This window comes from Elephantulus edwardii, unplaced genomic scaffold (genome assembly GCF_000299155.1).
Source record: "Elephantulus edwardii isolate Elephantulus edwardi_28Jun2011 unplaced genomic scaffold, EleEdw1.0 scaffold00096, whole genome shotgun sequence".
NCBI lineage: Eukaryota > Metazoa > Chordata > Mammalia > Macroscelidea > Macroscelididae > Elephantulus > Elephantulus edwardii.
The window spans coordinates 7277934-7293224 of record NW_006399846.1 but is presented as its reverse complement, the minus strand read 5'-3'; the positions used below and the strand labels follow the sequence as shown (position 1 = coordinate 7293224).

At 45.0% G+C, this 15291-nt stretch overlaps 1 protein-coding gene across 1 annotated transcript in view; it reads left to right on the top strand.

Annotated features, from left to right (window-relative positions):
- TEAD4 (TEA domain family member 4) overlaps positions 1 to 15291 on the top strand; it is a 78059-nt gene that overhangs the window by 246 nt on the left and 62522 nt on the right. Inside the window, exons 2-3 of the mRNA XM_006891370.1 lie at positions 138 to 321; positions 711 to 892. Of these exons, the coding sequence (XP_006891432.1) occupies positions 138 to 321; positions 711 to 892 (366 nt within the window). The remainder of the gene's footprint in view (positions 1 to 137; positions 322 to 710; positions 893 to 15291) is intronic.

Genomic DNA, 15291 nt, shown 5'->3' with positions numbered 1-15291 from the left:
CTCCGGCCGCGGCGTCCCAGTCTCCTCCCTATGTGCCGGTGTCGCGGCCGCCACTCCCTCCCGCCTTCCCTCAGCTGCGCGCATCTCATACCAACCCTCATTCCGCACATTCCAGGCTTCCTCCTTGCAAACTCCAGGCTAGGGGGTGGGGAGGGCCAGCAGCTCCCCAGCTCCCACCGCTCGGCAGCCGTGTCCTCGCTTCAGGTGAGTGGCGCCCGCCCGCCGCCCGGCCGCGCCACTTCCTCCGGCGGCTCGCCCGCTTGCCCGCCTGCGCGCCGGGCGCCACGGTCCTCCGCCCCTTCCTTCGGCCGCTCGCCACTCGTGCGCCGCGTGCTTCCCTCTGCTCTTTCCGACGCTCCCCTTTCCCGCCTTAGAGAGTCCTCTCAGCTCCTTCTTCCGTCGCTCGGTCCTGCCCTCTTTTTTTCTTCCCATCTTCCCCCGGCGCGCTCTCTGCCCTCGGCTCCGCTCCCTCCCTTCCGCCCTCTCCCTGCGCCTGGTCCGTTTCCCCCGAGCTCCCTTCCTCTCTCCCGGTTGACTCACTCCTCCAGGAATAGGGATCTCCCGTGTTTTCCCGTCAGTTCCATTCTGGGGAAACTCCTCCTCCACTCACTGCGCCGCACCACCGGAGCAGAGGTTGCAGCAAACTCCGTTCGGGCCGCTCCGGGGTTTTACTTAATGACACGCGCCACCCCGCCTTCCTCCCCTGCCAGCTGGTCCGCAGTGAGGATGAGCTCAATCTCTTCTCGCTGACCCTCTGTCGCCCCTGCAGTGGAATCGCTTGCCCCCTGGGACCTCTGCAAGCGGACGGAGGCAGAAAGAGTTGGCGCTGGGGCGGACTCATTGGAACTGACTTAGCGCATCCACCTTACTACCTTCCCGCACACTGGGACAGGTAAGTCTGGGGAGAGGAAAAGACTAGTTGGGGTGCACCAGAAGGGTCGGATCGGGACTTTGTAAGGCTTCGCCAGAGGAGCAGGCATCTCGGGGCGGTGCGTGGAGTACTCTCCTGGGGTGAAGCTCGAGATAGAACGCGGCACGTGGAGGCGCCGTGGAGTTGGGTACGACCCAGGCAGGTGGTGGGATACTGGAGGCTTTGAGGAAAAGGGAGGCCAGGCAGCTGAAAAGGCAGAGCCGAAAGCACCAACAGAAAACGAAGACCAGTACCCGGGCCCTTTTTCTTCTGGGCTCTTTTCTAACAGACAGAGGCGCTCTGGCCATAGATGTAATGACTGTTTTAAATGCAAAGGGTATGCAGAAAATTACACCAAAGGTTCTTCTCTCAAGGGAAGAAAAGTCTGCTGTGTTTCATGATGGGGACCAGTGGATCTGGGGACCAGTAATCTGGGGAGCAGATTCCTAAAGCAGGCAGCCTCTTTGCACTTGTATGTAAGGAGGTTCCAGTAAGACTGATTAGGTGGGTGGCTTTAGTGAATTCCTGTGCCCTCTGTGTGCGTGTGGGTCTGCTTGTATGTGAACGTACTGTCCGCATATGACTCACCTGAGTTTCCAGTAGGTGTGTTTGTTGTATTGAGTGCGATGCTAGTGACACTGTGTATAATTCTACTTGGAAAGGGTGCTCGGTTGCCTTTTAGAAAGCTGTTCAACTCGAAGTAGGTGTATGAAGCTGTGTCTGTGAGTCTTTATTTCTCTGTGAAGATGTTGGTTGTGCTGTGACTGTTTTCTGTGACTAACTGCCTCCGGTTATGTGCAGGGATATTTGACAGTGCTTGTAATGCTTGATCCCCAGATGCCACACTCCCTGGGCTGGGTAGATCTGGAAGGAAGCTGCCTACATATTGTTCTTTCACACAGTTGTCTGTCTGAGGAAGAGTGAATCCTATTCTTATTTAAGAGTTTACAGACCTAGCTGATAAAAAGCTAAACAAAGTTGAGCTCTTGGTCTTGAAGGCAGAGGTTGTTGATTGGAGATGTTTGTGAGGATGATTCTCAGAAAGGGAGAGATAATTTTGATTCTTGAGACTTGTGTAGGTTGTGCTTTTAATTTGTCCCCAAGAATAAATAAGAATTGATATCAGTCTGAACTGGTTCAGCTGTCTTTGGAGTTGACCAGGCAATCAGTCAAATGAAAGGAACCTTCATCCTTACAACCTTTTAGACACTCTTGTATAGAGTTCTTGTGGCCTAATGGTGAGGAATTGTATTGTCAACCTAAAGGCAGATGGTTGGAATCCACCATTTGATCCATGGGAGAAAGATGGGCAACCTTCCATTCTATTTCTAGCCTTTGAAAACCCGCTGGAGGGTCAGCTATGAGTTGGTTCCAACTTGATGGCACATAACATCAACAGAGTCTCTTGTGAGAAGAATGAGTAGTTCATGGCATGAATGCTTTAATGTCAGTCTGAAAGGTAAGAACTATCTTTGATTCGATAGGTAATCCCTGCGTAAACAATTGAGGAGGGAGTCTTAATTTCCTCATGTCTTCTTTTCTGCTTTGCAGTACAGATGGTTTTGCTTCTAGGTGCTTACCATTTGAAACCTTTTCAAGGAGTGTACTGGTCAGGTAGAAAACCCAATGTCCAAGAGACAGACAGGCAGAAGTGATATAGTATGTGGGGGACAAGGTGGAGCACATCAAATTTCTTTCTTCAATCCCACAGCAAGATGATTGTTGTTCGGTGTCAAGTTGAACATGACTCATTGCAGCAACGATGAACAACAGATCTGAACCTTGCTCTGTCGTGTGCCATCCTCATCATCATCCTCCCAATCTTTGCCATATTCATTGAGCCCATTGTTATAGTCACTGTTCCATCCATCTTGTTGAGGGTCTTCCTCTTTCTCTGACCCTCCACTTTCCCCAACATAATGTCTTTTTTAACAAGTACTAACCTCTTGGAACAACATGCCCAGAGTATGAGAGGAGGATGGTAAAGCTGTCTTTTAGGGCTTCTTAGAAGGACAGGAACTCTCTTGAGTGGTGGAATTCTCTCTTCTTCCACTCACTCTGCTATTGGGAGCCACTTCACCTTCTAACCTGCTTAGACCACTGGTGTGACTGGGATTACATGAGAGTCTGGTCTAAAGGCAGAATCAATGGTATGGAAAGGATATGGGATGGAGTGAGACAGTTCTGGAAACCCTGACAGTTACTCACCTTTAAGCTCTTAGGCATAGTGTCTTAATAAATAATATGGGAAGAGAAGATGGAAGTAATATGGGATGAGAGGATGGGGTAGCGGTAATAATATCTTCCAGTAGTTTATGAACATTCAGCATTTGCAACACAATTTGCTCAGCACATGCCATGTCCATCCAAGGGACTCAGTAGATATTGGACACAGGGTTTCATAAGCTTATTTCAGCTTGGAACGTAGTATTTCCTAGAGGCCAGTGTTCCAAATAGTGTTTATTTGAATAAACTCTGCTTTATTAATTAATATATTTACATAATGAATATGAATTAAGCATCACTGTGGGCAAAACCCTACGTCACAATCTTTGTCCTTAGGAAAGCAGGGAAGTTGCATTGTTCCCAAGGTGAACTCAATGAAGATTAATATTGTTGTATAGTCTAATGTCAGGATCTAAACCTTTCATTTTAGAAATTGAGTAACTTCTTTAATTACTAGAGGGACAGTAACTTGTTTAAGTTCACATAGCCCACGAGTGTCAGACACTAGAACCTACTTTTCACTTTGCGTTCTGTCTCCCACCCATCTCAGACCCCCAGCTGCCTCTAGCTGGCTTTGGCTGGCTTGGACCATAGTTCCTAACTTGTGACTCAGATAAAGTTTTACATTTTAAAAATACTGCCCCGTCCCAGTAAAAATCCCAGAAGTGGAGAAGGAGCTGTTTTACCGTAGAATCTGCAAAGGGCCCTCAGGAGGTCTTTAAACTCACGCTCCTTCTTTCTCATGGGTCAGTATGCCAGTGAAGAGTCCCCCTATCTTTCTCAATCTGGGATGTATGTCACAACCTCCTTTGGCTTCTGTTCTGGAGTCTTGTGCTGGTGGCTGTCACAAAACAATTCCCAGTGGAAGTAGAGGACACTGGTCACCAACTTGATCCACTCCCTTTTCTGTGGTTGAAGTCATTCCAGACGGATATTCAGAGCTTGTGAGGGTGGCTTTACCTTGCCTGTCTTCCTCTGCCCCTCTTTGACCCTTTGCTGGCAGAGATTGGGACTCCAGCTCCCTTTAAAGCTCTGAAATTGGAGCTGAACAGCTGTTCCCAGTACACCCCCCTCCTCCCGCTTCCAACAGGCTCAGGGGCCCAGGTGGAGGTGGGGGCTGGGCTTTGTCACTGGGGAGTATAGTCTCTAATTCCCAAGTTCTAATGCTAGTTTTGCCTTGATTTCCCTGAAATAACAACTCTGCCTTTTGATTTTTTCGTTCCTCCACCTAGTGAGGAGATTCTAGCCACAACCTGTGTGATACGGTTCCAGACTTTTGTTCTGTGGGCTCCTTTAACTGATAGGAACTGAATCTTGGGAAAATTTCCACAAGAACGCCAGTCTCCTCCTGCCTCTAATAGAAGAGGATAGGTGGGAGGATCCACCAGGCTCCCAGTCTTGTGTGCCAGCTATGGTGTGGGCAGGCGGGCCCCCATGGGTGGGGACTGGCTTCCTTTGACCCAGACTTAGTGGGAACAATAGACTTCAGAGGAGTCACCAGGAGCAGGAAATGGGAGCTGTGCTGAGGCAGGGTGACCCTCCTGGGGGATGGGATTGCATATCCGGCCTAAAGGGAAGGCCCAGTGTTGGGGGCAGTGCTAAGGGCACTGGGGAGGGGCTGGTGACACACAGGATGGGCCTCTCCTTGAAGGGGCCTGTTGACTGAGAGTGAAATCTGAGCTTCTTCGCATTTTGTTTTACCAGCAAAGGTATTGTGGCATCTGCCAGCCTCGGCTTATGCCAAGATCACCCCAGCCAGAAACATGTCTTTCTCTTGCCTTGGCCCCTCAGATGTCTGTGAGAATCATGCTTGCTGGAATAAAAGGCAAGTTTTGTTGCTCCCTGGCTGGTCTGCCTCTTGGCATTTCGCCTTGAGTAATAGTTGACTGAGAAGGCAAAGTTGTGCAGTGGGCAGAGTGCTGGGTGGGGAGTTGGCAGTCTTCAGCCAGCTGGACAACAGATTTCTTTAGCATGGTCAGACCAGCATGATGAAGTCTGGGACAGGTAGGTGGTGATGAGTTCACAGAAGACAGAGGACTTTATCTTGTGCTTGTTTTTATCAGGGTTGCTGTTGCTCAGTGCCTGCAAGTAGCTTTTTGACTCATTGTGATCCACTGTGACAGAGTAGAACTGTGCAATAGAGTTTTCTAGGCACAGAATAGACAAGGTTGGGTATGTTGTTCACAGTATCACTGTCAGTTGTAGTCGTAGTCGACTCAGTGGCACCTAACAGCAGCAACATTTAAAGGAAAAAACCACCAGTTTTTCTGCTACAAAGTTGCTAGGTGGATAAACTGCTAGCCTTTTGGTTAACAGTCAAGCACTTAAAGCATTTACTCCTTGAACCTCCCAAAACACCAGACCTGTTATCATTAAATCAGTTCTGACTCTTTTTGTTATTGGGTGCCTTTGATTTGGTCCTGATTCATGGCGATCATACATACAACAGAACAAAACTCTACCTGGTCTTGTGTCATCTTTGCTCTACTTAAACCTGTTGTTGTAGTCATTGACACGTGTTCCTTCTTGTTAAGGATTTTCCTCTCCTTTGCTGACTGTCTACTTTTCCAAGCTTGATGTCTTTTCCAAGGACTAAGCCTTCCCAATGACATGCCCAAAGTATATAAGACAGAGTTTCATCATCCTTGTTCTTATGGAGTACCTCGACTTCACTCCTTCCATGACAGATTTGTTCTTTTGGCAGTCCATGGTGTGGTCACTATTCTTCGGCAACACCACAATCCAAAAACATCAGTTCTTTTTTTGGTCTTCCTTACTTACTCATTGTTCAACTTTCAAATCCAACTTGTCATGATACTGTGAAACAGAAAAGAACTACCTCATAAAATTTCCAAGACTATAATCTTCGTGGAAGCAGACTGCTACCTCTTTATCTTGCAGAATAATTGGCAGATTATTGCTCACTTTATACCCCTTTCTACTGTTTGGCTGAATGTTGAGCCACACAGGTAAGTTTTGTTCCAGGTTCAGAGAACGCCTAAGACCACAGTCTTGGGAGTTCCATTAATCTCTGTTGGACCAATTAAGCCTGGTGTTTGCCAGATTCTTGTAAGGTTGTGGTTCAGAAAGAAGCTGTAGGAATTATGGCAGCACTTTGGACAGGTTCCTGGGAGAACACCTGTGGACAGGAGAAAGTCAGCTGGGCATGACAAATACTATCTTCATTTCTCACACCGCTCATTTTTGTAAGGGGGGCAAGTGGGCATGCTAGTAATGATAGGCTAGTAAGCTTCTTATTGACCCTGTCTAAACTAGAGGTCATACTTATGAATAGGCCATCAGTGGGAGCTGAGATAACTTGTATTGTCTCACGCTAAAAAGTCTTGGAAAAAATCATTCCGTTTAGGTGGAGGAGAGATAAGTATTTTGAGTCTAATGATTGTCTTGAGTACAAGAGAAATTCATGTAGTCTTACGAATAGCTGTGAAATGAATTTGGAGTTGGTGAAAGATTTTCCAGAGTTCTAGAGTTTTAGAGGTGGACCACAGAATTCTTTGGCTTTGTCATTCATCTCTTGCACTTTTTTTCTTTTCTTTTTAACTTTAACTTGTGCTTTGAGTAAAAGCTTACAGAGCAAATTAGTTTTCCATTCAACAGTTCATACACATGATGCTTTCTGACACTGATTACAATCCCCACATTGTAACAGCACTTTCCCTACTTCCACCCTGTGTTTCCTGTTTCCATTCATCCATCTTTCCTCTTTCTTCTGCCTTTTGAGCTTCCTTTTTGGGCAAATACTGCCCCGTTGGTCTCATTTGGTGGATTGTTCTAAGGAGTGTATTCCTTCTGGTATTACTGATTATTTTTTCCGGCTGGAAGTGGAGCCACAGAGATGAGTTTAGTTCTAGGCTTGAAAGAATGACTGAGGACCATAGTCTTGGAGAGTCCACCAGTCTCTGTCAAACCAGGAAGACTAACCATTTCTGACCTCTTTTGTCTCATATAAGTCTCCTTCTCAAGGACCTTTTATTGTGATCCCTTTCTCTGGTCAGCAGTAATGGCTGGACCCCACCTCGTTCTTCTGGTCTGAGGATCTGGAGACGGAAGTTTTTGTGGTCTGTTGATTGTGTAGGGAGCTCTGGTGGTGAAATCCATAGCAAATTCTGCTGCTAATCCAAAGGCTGTACATCTCAGATGATTTGAATCCCCCAGTGGCTTCTTGGGAAAAAGATGGGCAGTCTCTTCCACTTTACTTTGGCCCTGGGAAGCTCAGTGGAAGCCCGTGAGTTGGTTCCACTCAGTAGTGGTAAAATGAGTAAGTGATTAGTCCTTTGGACTAACGTTGTTGTTTTGTGCTGTCGAGTCGCTTGCAACTCATAGTGACTCTATATACAACAGCCCTAAACCCTCCTTTATCCTGAGTCCACCTTATTGTTTCCCACACACCTATCCCCATTGCTCTAGTGACTGAGTCAATCCATTTCATCAAAGGTCTTTCCCTCCTGTGTTGTTCCTTTACCTTCCCAAGCATAATGTCCCTCTCTAGTGACTGGTCCTTCCTGGCAACATGCCCAAAGTATGTCAGACAGAGCTTCAGAATCCTTGCCTCGAAGGAGCAGCATGGTTTCACCCTCTCTAGGATGAACCTGTTTGTTCTCTTTAGCAGTCCATGGTTTATATTCAATACTGTTCTCTAGCACCACAACTCAAAGGCAACAAATTGGAATAATAGTGTTTTATTTTTACCAAAAGGGGAGAGAACAAAAATTATACCTTCGGTGGTTGCCCACCAGCTTTTAAGACCCTAGTCTCTACTCACCAAGATATTTCCTGGCTATTTTATCTAGGACAGAGTTACTGTGTAGAAACAAGCATGCAGATTATCATTTCTGTGTATTTCACACAACCGGAGTGTGAGAAAGCTCACTTGGCATAGTATGTGCAAGCGAACATATTGGAAGACAGAACTGGAGTCAAAATCATTTCAGTTAACTAGAATGCAGAGGTTAAGTAGAGAGAGAAAAATTTTACCAATTTTCTGATTAGTACATGGTCACAGTAGAAAATCCAGAAAATAAGGAGATTTCTAAAGAAGAAAACAAAAGTATATGTAGTACCCCAATTCAATGCTGTGACTAATGTTTTGGTATACAGGCATATCGTGTTTTACTATGCCTTACAGAGCGAGTATTTTTTACACATTGAAGGTTGGTGGCAAACTTGTCAGCTCCATTTCTCCAAAAGCACAATTTGTGTCTGTCACATTTTGGTAATATTTCATACTTTTCCATAATATTGTTATATACTTAGTTGATGAGTTTCATGTAAACATAGCATATGCTCCAGGAGACAGAAATAGTTGTGTGGCTCGAGTTGTTGTGACATTCACTTTGTTATGTGGTTTGGAACTGAACCTGCATTCCAGTTCCAGATATGCCAGTATTTCCTTCCAAATTTGTGTTCATGCAAATACTACCCTGTTAATCTGATTTGGTTGAACAAACTTGAGTAGTTATTATGTATCATTATTCTCTATTCTAGTGTTTCCCGCCTACTGAACTTTCTGTAATATACCATGTCAAAAAAAATGACTAAAATAAATAATTTTTAAGCAGTCATTGTTGTTATGTGCCATTGAGTTGCCTGTGACCTATAGCAATCCTATGTACAGCACCTCTGAAGCCTGCCCTGTCCTGAGCCTGTCTCATTAATTCCGACACATCAACCCCCATTGCCCCAGTTCCTGTGTCAGTCCATCTCATCTGTGGTCTTCTACTCCTGCGCTGATCCTTCACCCTTTCAAGCATGATGTCCTTCTCCAAGGACCGGTCCCTTCCTGGTCATGTGTCCAAAGTATGTGAGATGGAGCTTCAAAATCCTAGTCTCCAAGGAGAAACTTGATTTCACCCTCTCCAAGACAGACCTATTTGTTTTCTTGTCAGGACTGCTCCAGCACCACAACTCAAAGGCATTGATTCTTCTTCTGTCATTCTTAGTCATTGTCCAGCTCTCTGATGCATAGCAAGTAATTGAGAAGACCATGGCCTGGATTAGGCTCATTTTAGTCTCTAGACTGACATCATTGCTCTTCAGTACTCTGGAGAGGTCCCTGACAGCAGACTTTCCCAATGCAATTTGTCTTTTGATTTCCTGACTGCTGGTGTTAAGAGTGTTGATTGTGGATCCTAGAAAGCTTTAACTGTTAATGGTGTTAAGATGTTGATTGTGGATCCTAGAAAGCTTTAACTGTTAATAACCTCAGTCTCTTTTCCATCTGTCTTGGTGCTGCCAGTTGGCCCAGTGATGAGAATCTTTGTCTTCTTGATGTTGAGCTTCAATCCATATTGAAGACTATAGTCCTTGATCTTCTGCAGCAAGAGCTTCAGGTCCTCCACATAACATAGCTTGTTGATGACTCTTCCTTCCTCCAATCCTGATGCACATTCCTCCTCCGAGAGCCCAGCCTCCCGAATGATCTGTTCTGGATATAGATTGAAACGCTATACATCTCTGATATATCCTTTTATTTTAAATATTTCTGCTACATTACTTCATTTATTTTTCATAGCATGCCTTGAAAAATAGGATTCATTTTTGTGATTTTGGTTTTTAACCAGTATGTTACAGAAAAGAAAAAAGTTGAATGGACATTACGATTGGACTTGGAGTTTGAAACCACGTTGAACTGAGTTTCCCCCACACACACATTAGACTATGAGCTTGCTTTGTTTGTGTCAAACAAAGTCTTTGGCCATTAAGCTCCATGATGCTCAGCTGCAATGGGAACAATCTCTGGATCTGCTAGGTGAATACCCTGACCTACTCGGTAACAAGCTGTTATTACCATGAATGTTTTAGCTGAGCCTGGGTGGCTGACCTCTTATTGTGGTGGGAGTCTCAGTGCTGGGCAAGCAGTTGGAATAAATCTCTAAAACCTCTGTTTATTCTCAGGGTCTGTAGTCCTGGGCTTGTTTCTCTGTGTTGGCTGTTGTGGGCATTAAGCTACGTGATCTGTAAGCTACTTTCCTTCTTCCTACTGCTGGGTGAGGCTGAACCACATTCCTTTTGTTGATAATCAAACGTATTCTGTTTGAGCCACCTATGGACCTTAAAGTATAAGATACACACTGGATTTCAAACACTTAGTATGAACAAAATATAAAATAGCTCATCAATATTTTACAATACAGATTGCAGGATAAAAGTAAATATTTTAGATATATTAAACATTTCAAACCAAACCTACTACTGATGAGTTGCTTTAAGTTGTATTTCACTCCTTTTGTTTTACTTTCTAGACACCGCTACTAGACCATTTAAAATCACATTTGCCACTTGCTTTATATTTCTACTGGACAGCTCCAGTCTGGAGTCTACATGGCTTACAGCCAGCACTTAGAGATGCTGGGGTCATCTTCCCCTTCACCCAGCCTCAGGCAGAACAGAACCTCTCTTACACTTTGCTTTTGTAGTTTATCAAAGACCCGAAGCTAGACAATACTTCCCAAGCCTTCCCATTAGGCCTCCTCTGACTGCTCAGACACGGGCCCTCCCCACCCCACAGTGCCTATTACCTCCAGCTTTCAGGGCAGCTGAATTCTACCTCCCTCTGGCTGGAACCTAGAAAGTGCAAGAGGGGAAGTAGCTCACGGGTCGTCGTGTAGTTTAATGACCTATCCAAACCCAAAAGACTCACTGCTGTGAAGTTGAATCTGATTCATAGAGACCCTCTATCAATTTCTCCAAGACTGTTTACCTTTTACCGAAGGAACGGCCTTTTTTCTAAAGAGCAGCTAGTGAATTTGAACAGTTAGCCTTTCACTTAGCAGACCTCTCCCCTAACTCCCTACATTATGCACTATACCACCAAGGCTCCATTAAATCATATATAAATGATCCTTAAACCCTGGACAAACTGGGGTTTGTAAGATGGAGATACCAGTCATGTGTTGGGAAAACCTAGCCATAGAAGTGGACTCTGCCTGTGCCTTGGTTAGTTCTGCCTAATAGAATTGACTCCAGGTCAGATGGACTTTATCTGCTGTTGCTCTAAAGAAGGCCTGCCTTCTGGAAGTGAGAAGTGACAGCACCCTGATTAAGGGACGGGTTCCAATCTCTTGGCAGGTGTGTTTGGGCGTTTGTCAGCCAGGATCTTGGAACTGTCCTGAGTTGCATGGAGGAAGCACTAGCACCCTGAGAAATGCTCCATGGTAAATTGGATGACCTCATGTTGGAATGGGAGGTGGGGTCACTTCTAGCAGTTGGAAGTTTAAGCAATAGTTGCGTTGCTTATGCAAGAGAAGTAAAGCTGCTTTGGTGGCATCTGATACCCTCCTCAAGAACACTGCCAGTCCAGCCCTGCCAGCTTTCCGCTCTTGGCATCAGCCCTTCCAGCTTCACCTGCCTTCAACTGGTCACAGAGCAGCACCCACTGTGTGCCTGGCACCCTGGTAGGTGCTTGTCACAGGGAATATGGAGGGGAAGATCTGGTCTCTGTCCTTAGGGAGCTTGAAGTACAGAGAAAGAACAGGCTAAATAGTAAGGGTAACAGCCAAGATGAAGGAAGGGCTAATTAGACGCATAAACAAGTGTTGTGAGGGTGTGTGGTAGAGGGTGACTCATTCTGATGGGGCAGGAAGAGTCAGGAATGACTTCTCCAAGGAGGAGGTGTGTGAGCTGGCTCTGATGGATGGGCAGGGTTAATTCCTGTTGTGTGTGAGAGGGAGAAGCATCAGTGAAAAGGTGAGGAAGAAGCAGTGATTGAGGCTTATAATCATGAAATTATTAGAGGGGAGAGATAATTGGGCTTTTATGAATGAGAGGAATTTGAGCTGAGGTCTTCTGACAGAATAAAGATAACTTTTTTAAAAGAAAATTTTATGTGTGTGTGTGCGCGTGCCTGCGTGCGTGCGTGTTTGTACTATAGTCAAATCGGATCTGACTGGTACAGGAGGAGATTGTCCCTCCTTCACCAGCAGAGCATCGGGTGTATTCGAACTGAGTGCCTCAGGATTGCAGTGCAGCTTCTTGCCACTAGGCTACCAGAGCTCCCTAGAATAAAAAGAAATTTAAAACATTTTATATATATATATATATATATATATATATATATATATATATATATATATGTATCTATAGTTATTTACTCTTGATGACATTTGGTTTTCTGTCTTTCGACAGATGTACAGAAATGTGTATTCACTACTATAGTCAAATACAGTACAATTCCATCACCCCATCAAATTTTTTTTTCTGCTGTTGCTTGCCTGCTGTTGTTGCTTTCTTCCCGTAGTGAGCCCTCACCTGGCCACAACACTGATCTGTTCTCCATTCCTCTCATTTTGCCTTTTCGAGAATGTCACATAAATGGAATCATACGGTGTGTAGCTTTTTGAGCCTGGTGATTTTTATTCAACATAATACCTTCGAGGTTCATCCGTCTTGTTGCATTCATCCGTGGTTTGCTCCTCTTTTTTGTGTTTCTGTGTTCCATGTATATCGATGTTCCATAGACTGAATTTTCAGTTGCTTTCTGTGCATCTGAAAGTTGAACAGTGAAGAAAAATGACAGAAGAAGAAAGAATGTTTTTCAAATGTAGTGGTTGTGTTGTTGTTGTTATGTGCCGTCGTCGAGTCGCTTGCAGCTCATAGCGACCCTATGTAAAACAGCCCTAAACTCTGTTCTGTCTGTCCTTTGCCAATTGCACCATCTCCGATACACCCATCCCGATTATCCCAGTCACTGAACCACCTCATAAAGGGCCTTCCCCTCCTGCGCTGTCCCTCCACCCTCCCAAGCATGATGTACTTCTCCAAGGACTGGTACCTCCTTACAACATGTCCAAAGTATATTAGAGCCTCAGAATCCTTATATTGAAAATCTCATGGACTGCCAAAAAAGAGCAAACAAATCTTTGAGAAAGTACAGTCATCCTTCCTTAAGAGGTGAGAATGGTGAACTTGCTCTCACATACTTTGGGTGTGTTGTCAGAAGGGACCAGTCCTTGGACAAAGACATGCTGGGAAAGGTGGAGGTGTCAGGCAGAGAAAGGAAGACCCTCAACAAGATTGACCCAGTGACTTTAACAGTGAGCCTGAGCGTGTCAGAGGTCATGAGGGTGGTGCAGGATAGACAGGGTTCAGATGCGTTGTTCGTGGGGTCACTTGTGAGTCATAGAGGACTTGGTGACATGTAACAAGAACAACTACTACCATAGATTATTTGTCCCTTCATTGGCTGAAGGGCTTTTGAGTTGTGTCCAGCTTTTGTTCTATGCGTAAAGTTGCTCTAAATGTTTGCATGTAGTTTTTTGTGTGAGCAGTTGCTTTCATTTCTGTTGAGTTAACACAAAAGAGTGAGATTGCGCTGGGGGTAATTGTGTAACAAAGAATGGATATTTTTAAAAGAAAGTGAACTGGTTGAGGGGGAAGGGAGAGGGGGGTAAAATGTGTAACAATGAATGAATGAAAATCTAAGTTCTCTATAAACTTCTGTTAAAATCACATTTAATATAAAAATTTTATTAAAAACATTTAAAATATTGCTAGGTTTTGTAGTAACTGTATAATCTTTTAAGAAACTACCAAAGTGACTACCCTATTTGACATTCCAACAGCAAAATAAGGAAAGGTTCATTTGCTGCATATTCTTGTCAGCATTTGGTATTGTCTATTTTTTAAAAAATCATTTTTTTTCTCCTCAGGATAATTATTTATTATTATTCATAGTCATCAGCATCTTCATTAATTATTCATATGATCCTTAATAATAAGAGCAGTAAATAGCAGAAAAGTCTTTGAGGTGCCTAAGGCCCAGGCCAGGTGCCTCTGGGCTGTTAGACCAGCTAATGCCCCCAGGGCAGGGTGGGACCCCAGGCTCCCTGTCAGCTGCCTGGCCCTGCCCCTGCCCCTGCCCCTCCCCCTCCCACTGGGGCCCAGGGGACTGCAGGAGAAGCTGGTCCTGAGGGCTGGGGAGGGGATGTGCTATCCACAGCCATGGCTGCCTGAGTAGGCTTTAGAGGGGAAAGGCCCAGGCCGTGCCCCAAGCCCAGGTGCGTCACATGTCCACGCTGGGCTAAAAAATCATTTTAATAGGTTGTTGTATGCTGTTGATTTGGAACTGACTCAGCTGACTCTCCAGCTGATTTTCAGAGGCAGTAAATTTCAAGGGAGGAAATTGCCTCTCCTCCTTCGGCGGAGTGGCCAATGGATTCAAACCACGTGATAGAGAATATCATTTGACTTTGTTTTGCCTTTCTCAGAATTAATATACTGAGCATATCCTTTCATGTGCTTGTTTGTCATTCATTTATCTTCGTTGATGAAGGATCTGTTCAAATATTTTTCTTTCTAAAAATTTTTGATGACTTTTAATCTGCATAGAGATCCTTTTTCAAACATATGTAGTGCACATTTTTGAAGAAAATCCCTCCAAGAAGAAAGTGAGGTTAGAGCTTGTTATCTTGAGCTCTGGCTTTTTTTTTTAGGGGCACAGGTGGGAGCTAGAGAATAACCTGTGAAAAAGACCAGAGGACATGGCTCTTCTTGAAGTTCTGCTTCTGGCTTTGTACTGGCCATATAACATGCTTTAGCATAAGCAAGGTGGGGCATGTTGGTTTGCTGGGAATCTTCCATGACTGGCCTGCTGCGCTGGGTCCACTAACTCAAGGCTGTGGGGTCAAACTGGCTGGTCCTGTCAAGAAAAACAAATACTGGTGCCCAGCTTGGGTTTCATCTTCTTACATAGATGGCCTTGTTTCCAAACTGGATGATCATGCATTCTGGAATGGGTGGTGGGGTGGTTGTTAAGCCTTAAAGGACAAGGCAGTGGGTGTGTGGCTGATGGGAGAGAGAATCAGTAGGGGTGGGGTTTCTGGGTCAGGGTGGGTCCCTTGTGTTGGTGACCTCAGCCTAAGGTCTCAGGGCTTCAGGCCATTAGCACGGTTTCTAGACTGTCTCCATCTGCAACTGTCTTCCTGTCTGGGCAGTGTGGCTCTGGGGTGCGAGAGAATTTCTATGAAAAATGAACAAGGTTAGGGTGGAAACCATTCTTATCTCTTGTCCAAGCTCAGTCCAACCTGTCCTGGTAGGTTTGGCCCTGTCTAGTTCCTTAAAGTCTTCCTTTTTCTCAGACATCAACCCTTTCCAAACATGGGAGGTGGAGAGTGAGGCAGAGCTGAAGGTGAACCATG